Genomic DNA, 15,369 nt, shown 5'->3' on the forward strand with positions numbered 1-15,369 from the left:
AGCACTGTGAATTTTTTGGAAAGCTCTGGTTGGGCTCCATTGTGGACAGGAGAGAGATAGGTTAGAGGGCTGGTGGGGACCAGCATCAGGAAAAGAGGTGGGGAGCCTGGGCTGAGGGGCAGCTAAGAGAGCAGGGGTCTTAGGTGGATGATGTGTGGAACATTCCTGAAGCTACAGTACCAACCCACCATCCTGGCAAGAGGGGTGAGAGAGTTCCTACAGGGGCATGAGTAGGTGACCCATGTGCTCTGTGTCCAGGACAGAGAAGTCAGCAAGGTGGATCTGTATGTCTTCATTAGCAGAAGGACAGACTGACACGAACTTTGGCTCTGCCTAATGGAAACCAGCATGGAGCCTCAAGTCTGCATCTCTTGCGGTGAACAGAGAAGAGCTCCCCTGGGGCTGGGGTTTATACAAGACAGACTTTTTCCAGGAAGTGTGCAGTCCAGCACAGGGCTTCATTCCTGGGGCAGTCAAGGCCATTCTGTGGCAAGTTCTCCATGCTGCAAACACACAGGACAATCTTCAGAAAGATCACTTCCATGCTGTTGGTTGATTCCTACTGTTGATCTCTGACAGGCCCAGGAATGAAACCATCTGCCCTACCAAGAGCCCTGGGTCAGGCCATACACTTCCCAGAAGAAGCCTGTGCCATATACACCCCTGCTCTCGGGGGAGCTCTCCTCTGCTCACCCCTGAAGACATGGACTTGAGGATCTGTGCTGATTTTCATGAGGCAGAACCAAAGTTCCTGTCAGCGAGTCCCTCTGTTGATGAAGATGTGTGGATCCTGGAATCCACCTTGTTGGCCTCTCTGCCCTGGGCACAGAACACACGGGACACCTAAGTCCACTATCTATCTATCTATCTATCTATCTATCTATCTATCTATCTATCTATCTATCTATCCATCCATCCATCCATCCATCCATCCATCCATCCATCCATCTATCTATCTATCTATCTATCTATCTCACTTGTCAGCCAGACACAGATAGGATGGAAATCCAGGCTACCCCTTGTTTACCATGTGGCCCAAGGCAGGCTTTAACTTCTCTGAGATGCAGTTTCTACATGTGCAGAATGAGGGTGTGATAGCTAATCTTGGTTGTCAGTTTTACTACACCTGGAATCAACTGAAACCCAGGCAACTGGGCATGGTGGTGAGGTGTTTTCTTTATTGGATCTTTCGAGGTGGGAAGACTCATCCTAAATCCGGCCCACCCCTTCTGGTGGTAGCTCACATCAAGAACATGGGAGAAGGGAACATTTGCTTTTTTGCCTGCTTACTCTTACTGGGACGGTTATCCAGCCTCCCGCTGAGGGATTCCTTTACTGATATTAGAACCTTCATCTTTAGGATTCCAATGTAGGCTGAAGACTAGTTAAGCCATCCACCCTCGTGATCACTAACAACTATTGCATTCTTAGTCTTTCCACTGGGAGAGGGCTGGTTATCATTGGACTAACCAGATCACAGTCTGTAAGCCACTCTAATAAATCCTCAGCCCGGCATGGTGGCGCATGCCTTTAAACCCAGAACTTGGGAGGCAGAAGCAGGTAGATCTCTGAGTTCAAGGCCAGCCTGGTCTATAGAGGGAGTTCCCGGACTACACAGAAAAACCCTGTCTCACAAAACGAAAATAAATAAAAAAAATTCTCATATATACATATATGTGGTGGTTTGAAAGAGATTGGCCCCCATAGGCTCATATATTTGAATGCTTGGTGACCAGGTAGTAGAACAGTTTGAAAGGCTTAGAAGGATTGGGAGATCTGTCTTTGTTGGAGTGGGTGTGGTCTTATTGGAGGAAGTGCGTCACTGAGGGTGGGTGGACTTCGAGGTCCCAAAGGCACATGCCAGGCCTGGTGTTTCTCTTTTTGCCTGCTGCCTTTGGATCAGGATGGAAAGTTGTCAGCCACTGTTCCAGTGCCATGTGTGCAGTCATGCTCCCTGCCATGATGGTCATCGACTACCCTTTGAAACTGTAGGCAAGGCCCCCATTCAATGCTTTCTTTTGTAAGTGTTGCCTTGGTCATAGTGAATCTTTGCAACAGTGGAATAGTCACTAAGACATCTATAATCATTCTGTCGGTTCTTTTCCCCTAGAGGACCCCGACTAGTACAGAGAGTTATTTCAAATACTCTGCAATTATTTACTGCAGACCTAGTATGTGCCAGGTCCTGTATTTGACTGTGGGGAGTACAACCTCGCACAGTGATGACGTCTACATTCATAGAGGCCATGCACAAGCCTTCAAGCAGCTAATCCCTGCCCCATGCTTGTTTTCTGGAGTGCGTGGCTTTGGGGAGAGGTGGTGAGCTCACAAAGGGCCCTCATGGCTTCTCTTTTGCAAACCCGTCCCTTGAAAGAGGAAGTCTATCAACATGAGAGGGATGGATACAGAGAATTTAGTATGGTTGTTTGTAAAAAAATAGTGCAACTGGACATAATGATATTAAGTGAATTATACCAGTCTCAGAAAGACAAAATATCATATGTCTTTGCTCATATGCTATGCTAGTTAGTTTTTCTTAACAATACAAACTGGAGTTCCTCAGAAAAGGAAACCTCATTTGAAGAATTGCCTCCGTGAGATTGGTCAGTGAGTGTATTGTGGAACATTGTCTTGATTGTTGATTGATGTTGGGGGTGGAGGGCAGTCCACCATGGGCAGCCCCATCCCTAGGCAGGTTGACCTGGTTGGTAGAAGAAGGGTAGATGAACATGAGCCTGAAAGCAGCTTTCCTCCAAGTTCCTGCCTCTGCTCCCACCTGAATCCCTGTTCTGACTTTCATCAATGACTGTGATCAGGATGCACAGGTCACATGAAGCCTGTTTTTCACCAAGTTACTTTTGTTTGGGATGTTTACCATAGCAGCAGAAATGCAACTAAACCATATTTGGTGTCTAGATTTTATATCAGAATATAAAATATGCATGAGACTGTTTAAAATGTACAGCGAGTCTACACAGTGACAGAAAACAGGGAGCTTCAGAGTCAAGTAAAGAAGCCAAGACCCAGCTCCAGAAGGAGTCAGGAGAAGCAAAATGAAGCCATCAGGAAGCACAGGAAAAACACGTCATAAAGGAGGTGGCATCCTGCCCCCTCCCGTGGCTTGTTTCCCACGAAGCCCAGATTCTTTCTTTTCTAGATGCCTGCATATTTTCTTTCCTTGATAGAGCTTGGGAGACCAAGCCCTGGATTCCTGGCCTTCCCACTTTTTGCATTATTTCCAGGTTGTGGTCTGTGCCCCAGATGCCTGCAGCTGTTCTTCCTCACCCAGAGCCTTGAAATGAAAGTCACGACACACCCTTGGGCACAGAAGAGCCGCTTGAGCCAACAGCTTGGAATGGGAGAAGGAAACTGTGTAACGTCTTTCTTTACGGCACATCCAAGCTGGCGTGTAGATCCACCTCAGAACTTCTCAGCTGAGGAAGTCCGGGTTCTTGAACTGCTGGCCAACCCTCCCTACACCCGTGCTGGACTCTGCTTTTCCTGCGTGCTCCTGGAACAGCTGAGTATAGGGCTCTGTCTGTAATTCCTTCCTCCCAAAGACATCTGGAGTCCCAGCACGCCTGCCCTCCCTTCCATGGGTCTGTGTGGGGTTCAGTGTTAGAGGGCTGGGCTCTCTCACATTCTCCAGAAGTGCTTTCTCTGCCCTTGTTGCTTGACTGAGCTGCGGTTTTGAGGGAAAGCCGAGCCTTCTGACGTCTAAGCAGACACAGCAGGTCCTCCGGGTGAGCCTGAGCACTGCTGTGCTGCCCGCGGAACCCGCCGCGCACACCTCTCTCGGATCCCAAAGTTACTGCAAATTAGAAGGCACGGCTTTCTTTCCAACACACGGGGAAGTCAGCTGCCAGTCTAACAAGAGCGGGGAGAATAGAGTTCCCACTTAATTACAGGAGGAGATGGCTCTGTTTGCAGCTGATGCATCCCCGTGAGCTGATCATTGCAGCAGGGGCCGCCACAGGTTTTTCCAGGTGGTGTTCACCGAGGAAGCCCGCACCAGTCCTGGGCATAGCACATACCTGTTATCGGCCGACCCAGGCTCGGACCCCACCGGCCCCATTAGGGTGTCCGGCAGAAGGTGCCTTACCTTCCTTGGCTTCTGGCTCTTGCCTACTCACCCTCTAAGAGACACGAGGGTCCCACCTAGCAGGGTAGTCTCCACTTCATCCAACTCGGATTCTCTAGTCCCTCTGCACCGTGCCCAGTCTCCGCTGACAGCCCTGGAAGCTCAGGGGTCGGTGTACAGTGGTCCTACCCCACCTCCTGCCTTTGACCACAGTCTCCAGACAGGGGCTGCCGGTCCCTTTCTAGGCCTTCAACGCCCCGCTTTGCCGATGGCACTTGATCCCGGCTCCCACCAGCCATTAGGACTCCCCTAGATTCCTGCAGCGGGTGGGTTCCTTTTCCTCTTTCTGGGGGCAGCCCATCACTACACCACTACACCCCTTGTCCCAACACAGGGATCCTAGACTTTCGATCTCAGAAAGGCCCAGAAGTGATCTGTTGGGCCCGCTCAGTGCTGGACTGCAGGAGGAGGCCCCATCTCCATCCAGACAGGAAGTGGCTCATCTTCTGACTGCATACCTCATGGTAATGTGTGTGTGTGTGTGTGTGTGTGTGTGTGCATGGTGTGTGTGTGCATGGTGTGTGTGTATGGTGTGTGTGTGTGTGTGCATGGTATGTGTGTGTGTGTGTGGTGTGTACATGGTGTGTGCGTGTGTGTGTGTGTGTGTGTGTGTGCATGGTGTGTGTGCATGGTGTGTGTGGTGTGTGTGTGCATGGTGTGTGTGTGTGTGTGTGGTGTGTGCATGGTGTGTGTGTGTGGTGTGTGCATGGTGTGTGTGTGTGTGTGTGTGTTTGGTGTGTGTATGGTGTGTGTGCGTGTGTGTGTGTGTGTGTGTGTGTGTGTGTGTGTGTGTGGTGTGTGCATGGTGTGTGTGTGTGTGTATGGTGTGTGTGTGTGTGTGTGTGTGTGCATGGTGTGTGTGTGTGCATGCATGTTGTGTGTTGGGGGGTCCTCCTTCAGACACAACCTTCCCCAGCCTCCCTAGGCAGCCTGACTCCTGAAGGTTTCATTTGGTACTGTCCTTCCTTGTACCTATCCCTCGCTGACCTACCCGGAAATGATTCTTAGCTTAGGGCCTCGTGTCCCTTAAGAAACTTGAGCTTGGTCAGGGGGTGGCTGCTGATGAGAAAGCTGCCGGCAGGTGGTTTGGCCTTAACAGCCACCCAGGGAAGGATTCTGGGTGCACCTTTCCCCCTTTGCTCAAACTCTGCAGGGCACATGAGATCTGAGCTCCTGGGAGCCCGCACTTCCCCGCTAAGTAGGAGCTTGGTCCCTGTGTGCTGGTTAGTGTTTGTCAACTTGACAAAAGCTAGAGTCGCTTGAGAAGAAGGAACCTCAACTGAGAAAATGTCCCTATCAGACTGACCTGTAAGTAAACCTATAGCGCATTTTGTTGACTCCTGATGGATGTGGGAGGGCTCTGCCCACTCTGCATGGTACCATCCCTGGGTAGGTGGTCCTGAGTGGTACAAGAAAGCAGGCTGAGTAAGCCATGGGGAACAAGCCAGTAAGCAGCTCTCCTCCATGGCCTCTGCTTCAGTTCTGCCTTCCAGGTTCCTGCATTGAGTTCCTGCCCTGACTTCCCTTCATGATGGACTATAAACTGTAAGCTGAAATAAATCCTTTCCTCCCCAAGTTGCTTTTGGTCACGGTGCCTTATCGCAACAATAGAAAGCAAACTAAGACACCCTGAGAGCAAACAGAGTTCAGCTCCTTACCTGGAGCTGCCAGCACCACCTGAGAAGGGACTACCCCATCCTCTTCCTCACTCCTGCTGTCCCCAGAAGACTCTGAGAGCAGATTTCTTGCTGGTCTGTTCTCCAAAGGTTATATCTGGAGAATTCAGTGAACCATGGGCATCTGTACTCTCCAAAACGTACCAGTTTGCTCCGTGTTAGCAAACCTGTCCACTGGACTTCCAGACTCTGCTGCCTGGATTGAACTTTGTGATTCCAGAACGCTTCCTCTTCCCTTCTGTTTCCAGCAGACTGGATGCGGAAGAGGGGCCTAGCTCCATATCTTACATGCTGTGTGCACTCTCAAAGAGGCCCGTGGCTACCGGAAGGCTGTCAGTGACAAGTGAAGACGCTGAGAAGGGCCCCAAACCTCCTACTCGGTGTTGCCCACCTCAAGATACTCCACCCTCAGCTTCCTCTCCCACCTCCTCCAGGCACCGTGGAGATGCAGAATCTGGGACCACACAGACAGGAAGTCATGCTTTCAGAGACCTTGCCTGTAGAAGGGGGTTTTTGTTTTGTTTTGTTTTTGCTAAGAGGACAGGAAAAACAAACAAACAAACAAACCCCAGGATGTCAAAAAGTTGCCTGAACAAACATCTCTAAGAACACCCGAGTTCTGCTGATGCTCTGCCCTGCCCTGCCCTCTAGTGGCCATATGGAATCATTGCTGCCTCACATTGCTGTAGCTCTAAAGCAGGGCCAGGGATGAAACTAGGTTTGTCCTTGACCCTGGTGGGAGGACTCCCTTGACCCTGGTGGGAGGACTCCCTTGACCCTGGAGGGAGGACTCCCTTATTACTGCCCTCTGACTTAAGGCTCAGGGTCACCTCACAAACACAATGGAAACATTTAGGAAAACACTGGTTTTAAGAGCAGGGAAGGCTGCTCTTCCCCGGGCTGTGGCTGTTGGCCTGGCTTTTCTCATCACTTGCTCTTTCTGTTGAGTGCTCAGGAGCGGAGAAAGAAAAGCACTGTGTAATAAGGCCATTCAGAAGAAGGTTGTCCTGGCTATGTTTTTAATTAATTAATTTGTTGTTGTTGTCAACTTGACTCAAACTAGAGTCAACTAGAGTCATTTGAAAAGAGGGAACTTTAACTGAGAAAATGCCTTTACCAGATTGGCCCATGGGCAAGCCTACAGGGCATTTTCTTGACTAATGGTTTATGTGGAAGAGTCCAGCTCACTGTGGGCGGTGCCACTCGTATGAAGGTGGTACAGGATGATATAGGAAAGCAGGCTGAGCGAGCCAGTAAACAATGTTCCTCCATGGCTTCTGCTCACTTCCTGCCTCCAGGTTTCTGCCTTACTTCGGCAGAAATTGGTACTAGGCACGGGGTACTGTAACAAACCTGACCATGTGTTTCAGGGAGGATTGTGGTCTCATTTGAACTTTGGGTTGGAAGACCATCGAGCGCTCGGAGCTCTGGGGGGGGGGGGGGGGGTGTTAGCTCTGTGGGCTGTTGTTCTCTAGGACCTTGGAAGATAAGAATGTTGAGAGCAGTGCAGATGATGAAGGCCTGGCTTGTGACATTCAGAGGGAAGCCAAGATCTACTTTTGCTTTGATGTGATGGTTTGGATTCAGAACTGCAGTGCCAGTCAGCCAGGGCTGAAGCATTGGCTGTGGTTAACAGCAGACCAGAATGACTAAAGGGAAAACTTTGCTTTGCTGGTGCAATCAACACTTGCTCTCTGGAGCTGAGGAGTTATCAGGGGTTAGGAGGAGACAAGCATCATTGAGATAAAACCTTCCGGAAATATTTCCCTAGGGTTAGCACATAGAAGCTGTGGTCCAGAGGGGGTTGAGGCTGCATCTCGTGCTGGTAGCTGAACTTGATACTATGTAGGAGCCACTCAGGTGTTATTGGGTTTGAAGGCATGAAGGGGTCATGGAGTGAACCTGAGGCTTGGCACCATGACAAGCTAGTAGAGGCCATTGATAAATATGAAGACTCAGTTGAAGTCGAAGTCCTAGAATTGAAGATGTCATGGAGAGAAGCTGAGGTTTGGCACCATGTGGCAGGGCTAGAGTCTCCAAAGAGAGCCCAGGAGAGGCTATTAAGGATGGTATAGCCCATCTTCATTAGAGAACCCAGTATTTTAGAGATGCTAGTATGTGGGATAACCACTAAGGACAGTAGGAGCTGTGGAATGGAGCCAGCCTGAATCCGAGAGACAAGGTGCTGTGGAATAATCTTCTTGTACACTATAAAGATTTGTCATTCAAATTGGTCTAATAAAACACTGATTGGCCAGTAGCCAGGCAGGAAGTATAGGTAGGGTGACCAAATTAAGGATGATGGGATGGAGAAGGGTGGAGTTACCAGCCAAATGCATAGGAAGCAGGAGATGAATGTGCCACGTTAGTAAAGGTACCACCATGTGGCAGAGCATAAATAAGGAACATGGGTTAACTTAATATGTAAGAGCTAGTTAGTAACAAGCCTGAGCTATTGGCTGAGTACTTATAATTAATATTAGCCTCTGTGTGGTAATTTGGAAGCGGGTACTGGGAAAAGGAAACTTCCACCTTCAACAAGGTGCATGTGCTGCAGATGGCAGGACTAGAGAAGTACTTTTGCCAAGGCCCTTTGGAATCCAGAGGGTCGTGAGTAGGTCCCGTACATCAAGCACTGAGCTTTTTATACTGTTAAATTTTGGTTTTACTTTGCTCAGAATGTAACTGTGCCCTGGTTCTTCCCTCTTTGCGTAGAAAAGCATTTAACTTCGTTTTATTTTACAGGATGCCACAGTTTAGAGACTTTGGATATTTTAAAGAAATTGAACTTTTAAGGTAGCTGAATGTTTAAAGAATGTGGGACTTTTTAAAACTTGGAATGTTTTATACTGTTATATTAATATTAATATGAGATCTTGGGGATGAATAAGAAAGAACAGGTTATGGTTTAATAGTAATGTGTTTGTGTGTCAGGTTGTCAAGGGGGAATCATTCTGGTTAGGTTTTTTTTTTTGTGTGTGTGTGTGTCAATTGGACACAAGCTAGAGTCATTTAAGAAGAGGAAACCTCGATTGAGAAATCCCTCCAACCAGCTTGGCCCATGGACAAGCAAGTAGATCATTTTATTAATTAATGACTGATGTGGAAGGGCCCAGAGCACTATGGATGGTACCACTCCAGGGAAGGTGGTACCGGATGATATAAGAAAGCAGGCTGAGAAATCTAGTAAGCATCACGCCTCCACAGCTTTTGCTTCCATTCCACCTCTAGGCTTCTGTCCTGCTGTGTTCTTGCTGACTTCTCTCTGTGGTAGATGATTACCTGAAAATGTCCACTAAACAGACCTGTCCTACCCAAGTTGCTTTTGGTTATGGTATTTGATCACAACAATAGAAACCCAAACTGTGACAGAGGCTGGTTGGTCCAAAGACCCCCATGTCATAGCTGCAGGCCACAGAATAGCAGTCTGGCTATGGAGGGCCTCATGTGATTGCCAGGCTAGAACTTTCTCCCTGTGGGCCAACATTTCAGGCAAGGCGGCATGGCCAACTCCCTTAGTAGCTAATGCCGCCTGCGGGCCCCACACTGGCCCTGGCTCCAGTTGCCTCAGTAGAATGGGCTTGGTGCTTCTTATCCCACCCTCTGCCTCTCCCCACCCCTGCCTTCCTCCTACCCCCCCCCCGGCTCTTCCTCCCATGCCTGCATTTGCGTTCGCAGCATCCGCTCCCAGATAAATGTCTGGCAGCCAAATTCCCATCTGTTGTTGGGAAAGGCTGTCCCAAGACAGAATCCAGAGAAATCACTTTATTTTAATGAGCTTTACTTAGAAGAAAAGGAACAAGGGGAAAGGATGTTGGGGCTGAAAATAGAGAACCTTGGGTTTTCTCCTTGTGACCTTGTGACCAGGTAATAGACAGAAGCGGCGTGACCAGTGTTAGGAAGGCATGGAGCAAGGCTGTATGAACGCTGGCTCTAACTTCCCCGGGGAAGGCTCTTCTCTGCCAGTGGCCTCAGGCACTGGGGCTCTTGCGGGCCACTACAAAGCAGAGACCCTCACATAAGGCCTTCGAGTATTTGAGGGGGGTGCAGTTGCATTTCAGCACCTGGCAACCTGCATCTTGAACAGCCTTCTCGACCGTCTCCCTCTCCAGGTAAACGCCAGGGAACTTCTTGGGGCCTACCAGATAGCTCTGGAAACCCAGAGTAACCATGGTGACCAGGTGGCCCCCTGGCTTCAGCAGGTCAGCCAGTCTGCGCAGGGCTGCCCGGTAGGTATCCACGTCAAGACAGGCGCACTCCATGGCCAGAAAGGTCAGCACACAGTCAGCCAGCGGCACTTGAGCTGACCCCAGTGGGGGTGTCTTGGTCACATCACACTTGAGTACATGAGTGACGGTCTTTCGGAGCTTGGCCTCCTTCTCCTGCCACTTGCTTCTGTTGGAGGATCAGAGAGGTGCTGTGGTGACTGAAGCTGACAACATGATTGAGATGGACCAGTATCATAAATGATAAAAGCTCGTAATTATGAAAAATAGTTATTGTGGTTGTTGCGATTTTCTCTGGCCCCACAACCATCCCACTATTTAACCTGACCAGCAACGTGCTACACAGATGGAAACTGAGGCACAAAGCTGCTCACAGCCACCAGCGATATTGGATTTGGTGTTTGCGTTCATCTTCTTCTTCCACTATCCCTTCCTTCCTTTAATTTTTTTTTTTAAAGACAGGGTTTCTCTGTGTAGCTTTGGAGCCTGTCCTGGGACTCGCTCTGTAGACCAGGCTGGCATCGAACTCACAGAGATCCACCTGCCTCAGCCTCCCGAGTGCTGGGATTAAAGGTGTGCACCACCACCGCCCATCTCCCTTCCTTCTCTACACTCATTCAATCTCTTTGGTATATTTCATTATTATTATCTTGTTTGTCCTTATGAGTGTAGGTGCATATGTGTGTGAAAATGTGCATGCCAATGTTTGTGGATGTGTGTGGAAGCCAGAGTACAACCTCAGGTGTCATCCCTCGGGGGCTGTCTCCTTTTTCTTCTTTTGTTGACCCAAAGTATCATCTCATTGGAAAAGTAACCTAGCCTGGCTGCCCAACAAGCCCTGTGGATCTCCTATTTTAGCCTGCTTAGTGCTAAGATCATAAGCACAGGCCACCACCTCAAAACAAAACAAAATGAAACAAACAAACAAAAAACACAAGACGTGGGTTCTGGGAATTGAACTAAGATCTTCAGGCAAGGTCAGCACTGTATGACTTAGTTGTCTCCCCATTGTCTTTATTATTTTTTTAAGCTAAAAAAACAAAACAAAACAACCCCCCTCCCCCCCCAAAAAACCCTTGCTCTTTTTTGGAAACAGGGTCTCTCTGTGTAGCCCAGACTTGTCTAGAACTCAGTCTATAGCTCAGGCTAGCTTTAAACCCACGAGACTCCTGTCTCAGCCTCTTGAGAGCTGGCCCCTCAAAGAACAAAAGGGTTAAACAAAACAAAACAAAAACAACAAAAACAAAAGCACAACCCAACCACAAGCCTCCTCTCTGGCCATCCAGTGATCCTATCCCACCCCTGATTGGGTTCCTAGCCCAGCCTTGCAGTAACCTTGGAGTTCCAAGTCATACCCTGTGGCCGTGGCCGCGCCACCGAGGCAGCTCCAGCCACAGCGCCCCAGATGCACCTGCTGTCTAAATGCTCCCCTCTACCTCCTTCCTGCGTCTGTGGCCATGAACCTTGGGGTCACCCTTGGCTCCTCTTCACATCTAAACTACTAGTCATGGCTAACCAGCCCGGCAGAGTTGCTACAGGCTCCAGCATCCTCCACGTCCCCCCCCTCTACTTATTGTCACTGCTAGGGGTAACACTGCCACCTGCTGCTCTGACTGGGTTTGACACTCTCCTCAGCTTGGTGTACGGAATAGTTCTTTCAAAGATTCAGGTCCTGAACTGGTGGGGTGTCTCAGTTGCTAAAGGAGCTTACTGCCAAACCTCAGAACCCATAGGACCTGGCCCGCACATTGAGGAGAGAGAACCAACTCCCACAGGTTGCCTTCTGACCTCCACACATCCACTGTGGAATTCATGCCCCATTCGCACATGTGTGTGTGCACACACACGTACACACATACATGTATACCTATACACACACATTGTACATACATACATGCACACATGTACACACACACTCCACACATATATATACGTATGCACATTAACATATACACATACACTCACACACATAGACATACACACTTTCACATACACACACGTTCATGCTGCATCCACACATATGCAAACACACATACACACATTTACACACACATACACACACACACACACACACACACACAATGTGTCATCATGTCACTCTTACCACAGCCTCGAGGGTGCCAATGTGTGGCGTTGGTGGCCCTCCCCGATGCCCGACCGTGTCCTCTTCATACGTGGGTCGTCAGCCTTTGCCATACTGCCCGTGTCACTTGCATGGTCTTCCTGGGATGTGGCCCTTGTTCCCTCACCTCAACTACAGGAGCCCCAGCTCCTGGGCGAGGCCGCCTCTAGCCCAGACCATTGCTCTCCTGTCCCTGCTGAAGCCTCCCCTCTCGTCTCCTCTCACATGACCTGTCTCAGTCTAGCATGATGGTGGCTGTCTTCCTCCTGTAACAGGGGCTGTGGGGCTCCCTCCTCCTGCCTGTGTGTGCTCTTGACTCATAGTGAGTGACACCCAGGTGGGACAACTCCAAGGTCCCTCTAGCCGTGACCACCAAAGGCTGTCCTGGATTGTGACAGGGTCAGTCCTCTGCTCCCAGATCAGGGCAGAAATACTGACCTGTTTTTACCTTGCTCTGAGGAGGGCTAGAGGACCCTCTCCAAGCCAGTGCCTCAGTTTCCCAAGCTGCAGGATAATCAGAATCACTGACCCTTGCAGCTCCAGTTGGGGTTTATGCCCTCTATGAACCAAAGTGGACATAGGACCTGCAGAAGGCCACTGGTATTGATCTCTGGGGCTTTGTCACAGTGCTACGTGTGAGGATGTACCTCATAGCATGTCTTTCCATGATAAGTGTGTCCCCCTACACCAGAGGAGACCCTGAGCCAGTCTCCAGAGCAAAGTGGGAGTGGTGTGAGCTGGGACAGTCAGCGGGATTTCCTGGAGGACGTGACGTAGGAGCTGGTGTCACAGCTGGTTTGAACAGGTACGGAGAAAGGGGGAGCAGGGCCAGACAGCTTGGGGGCAGCATTGGGACTGGAGGTTGGACTGACCCAGGGGTTATACGTTCATGAGGTGCAGGCAGACCAGGAGGAAAGAGAGGTGGGTAGCAGGTCCCTGCGCTGTCCTGAGCACCACGGGGGCCTTGTCTGAGAAGGATGAGGTGAGTGGAAGACACGGGGGGCGGTTACCTGTCCCCCTCCAGCTCACACGCATGCTGCACTATGGAGGACCAGTCATAGGCCCCTGGCTCCTTCTTCAGCCATTTCTGCAGCTCCTGCAGGTTCTGCGGCGTGTAGTCAGAGACGATGATCTCCCGGAAGGCCTCGCAGGCTGCGAGCAGCTGGTAGATGGTGGGGCCCGAGCCGACGTCAATCAGGACGTCGCCCTTTAAACCTCCTGTGGAGATAGCATGGGCAGGTCTGGGCACCCTGACGCCACATCCTGCTGAGTGCGTGGAGAACTCCAAGCCTCGGAGGAGGTGCCAGCTGAGGAGGCCAGTAGCCTCCTGCCTTTCTGGGCTGTGAGTTGACAGGATTGGAGAGCAAGGCTAGGGGTGCGGCTGACATTCTCAAAATCCTCCCTGTTGCCCCCGGGGCCCTAGTGGAGGCCTGAGAGGCATGTCTGGCCTTCTGGATAAATTTAGGATTGATCTGTCATCGGTTGACACTGGCTTATCGCTAAGAACAGTGGAATTTAGGAATCGGCATACGGTTGGAGTGACAGGGTCTGGGGTGAAGGTTGGGAAGGAAGCCGGCCAGTTCTTCAGAGCCCTTCAGGTATGCTGAAAAGGGAGCCATGTGTAAGGCTAGCCCTAGGGTGCAAGGGTAGCCCCAGGGTGTGGCCTCCAAGCCCTCCCCCTCCCTCCTGCAGTCTCCTTTTACACCTACTATGCCCCTGCCAAGAACCAGCGCCTGAACTCTGCTCCGGCCTTACCTAGGAGCTCCGAGCTTCCCTTCTTCTGTATTCTGAGGGAGCTCCTTGATACCCCTTCCTTGGCACTGAATGTCTGGTTAAGAAGGTTTTTTTGCAGGGGGAGGTGGGGAGGTTATGCAATCTCCAGGGTCACACAGAACACACTCTTCCCACTGGTGCTCGGCCCTCTGAACTATCATGCTTTATTCTTGCTGGTGCTCCTATTGGCTGTCTTTCTTTCCCTGCCCACAATGCCGAGCCTTAGTGCCCCCACTTAGATGTTTTTGGGGGGGCAGAAATTGTGGATGCTTGTATGCATGTATGCTTGTGTGTGTAAGAGTTTTCATCAGCTTTTCAGAGAGATTCAAGGTCCCAGAAAGTCCGGAGAACTCTCTGGAAGGCCTGTGGCAGAGGAGGAGGGTAGAGCAGCTTTGGTCCTCATGCCCACCCTGTCACTTCTCCCAGCAGCAGCGACCTGCGAGCTCCACACATCTGGGTGTGCCCCTCGAATTTTACAAGGGAAGCAACCGAGGCTGACTGTGGCTGCAAGCTCTCGAGGCGTGGCTCCACGGGACCCACATGCGTCGCCATCTGTGGGTCCTGTGGGCCGCCAGACCGGTCAGCTCTGCAGCATCTGTACGTACAGAGTGAGCTCTTCACGTTGGCACCGCTCCAGCCCCTCCCCAGGGGGACCTCAGCCACTCACCCACAGAGAAGGTCTGGTAAAGGTTCTGCAGGCTGAACTTCACGATTTCCCGCTCTGCCACGGGGCCTGAGTTGAAGTTGTAGAAGGTGTCCAGGTAGTCTCGGGGACTGAATTCTTTTTCATAGTCCTTGTATACCTTGTCCTCCATTCTGCTCAGCCTGTCAGGGCTCTCTGTACTCCTCTTACCCCTGCAGAGTGCTCCTTCCTCCCCACTACACCTTTTAAAATCTCTTTGAGTAGACCTCCCTTCTCAGGGTGGAGCTAGGGTCCCTGCCGATGACATCAGAGAGCTGGCGTCAGATTCCTGGCTGGATTTGATTTTTGTGATGAAGCATGAGAATGCTAGGGTGCCCCGAGTCCTGTCCTGAGGAAGCACTCATGCCTGGTTCCCCCGGGGTGGTGTCTTTGGAGGTGGTACTGCTCAGATTGGGAGAGGCAGAGAATTACAGAGGAACAAAGAGAAAGAGACAGAGACCAGAGAGACCAGGGGCTGCTCAGCGATGCTTCACTCTTGGGGTTGAGAGTAGAGGGTGGAGACTCAGGGCCTGGCCCCTGGTCAGCACATTCAACCCCCTGGGCTTCATCGCTGCTACTGCAGACAATACAAGAATCGGAGCAGAATTGCTCCTTGGGATGGGGAAGTAGGATCCGAGATTGTCAGAACTTCTCCCCTGCACTCAGTGAATTTGCCTTTGTAAACAGCTTGTCTTTAACTGAGTTAATGATTCTTCGGTGGTTTTAATCTTGTTTTCTCACTTGGTTTA

General features: G+C 50.5%; 1 protein-coding gene across 1 annotated transcript; it reads right to left on the reverse strand.

The window, feature by feature from the left end:
* Positions 1-9,567: 9,567 nt before the first annotated feature.
* Positions 9,568-15,110, reverse strand: Inmt (indolethylamine N-methyltransferase). Its single transcript, XM_028864105.2, has 3 exons — positions 14,606-15,110; positions 13,176-13,383; positions 9,568-10,212 (listed from the first exon to the last, which is right to left on the reverse strand). The coding sequence occupies exons 1-3, from the start codon at positions 14,751-14,753 to the stop codon at positions 9,789-9,791; spliced, it is 780 nt and encodes a 259-aa protein (XP_028719938.1). The 5' UTR covers positions 14,754-15,110; the 3' UTR covers positions 9,568-9,788.
* Positions 15,111-15,369: the final 259 nt, after the last annotated feature.

The sequence above is a fragment of the Peromyscus leucopus genome, chromosome 3 (assembly GCF_004664715.2).
Source record: "Peromyscus leucopus breed LL Stock chromosome 3, UCI_PerLeu_2.1, whole genome shotgun sequence".
NCBI classification, from domain to species: Eukaryota; Metazoa; Chordata; class Mammalia; order Rodentia; family Cricetidae; genus Peromyscus; species Peromyscus leucopus.

Bases quoted from the DNA above. Each gene is read 5' to 3' on its own strand.
- Inmt (XM_028864105.2), bottom strand. From the start codon at position 14,753: ATGGAGGACAAGGTATACAAGGACTATGAAAAAGAATTCAGTCCCCGA. The intron at 13,384-14,605 runs GTGAGTGGCTGA...CTATCTCCACAG, and splicing joins TTACCAGACCTTCTCTGTGG to GAGGTTTAAAGGGCGACGTC. The intron at 10,213-13,175 runs GTAACCGCCCCC...ATCCTCCAACAG, and splicing joins TGTGAGCTGGAGGGGGACAG to AAGCAAGTGGCAGGAGAAGG.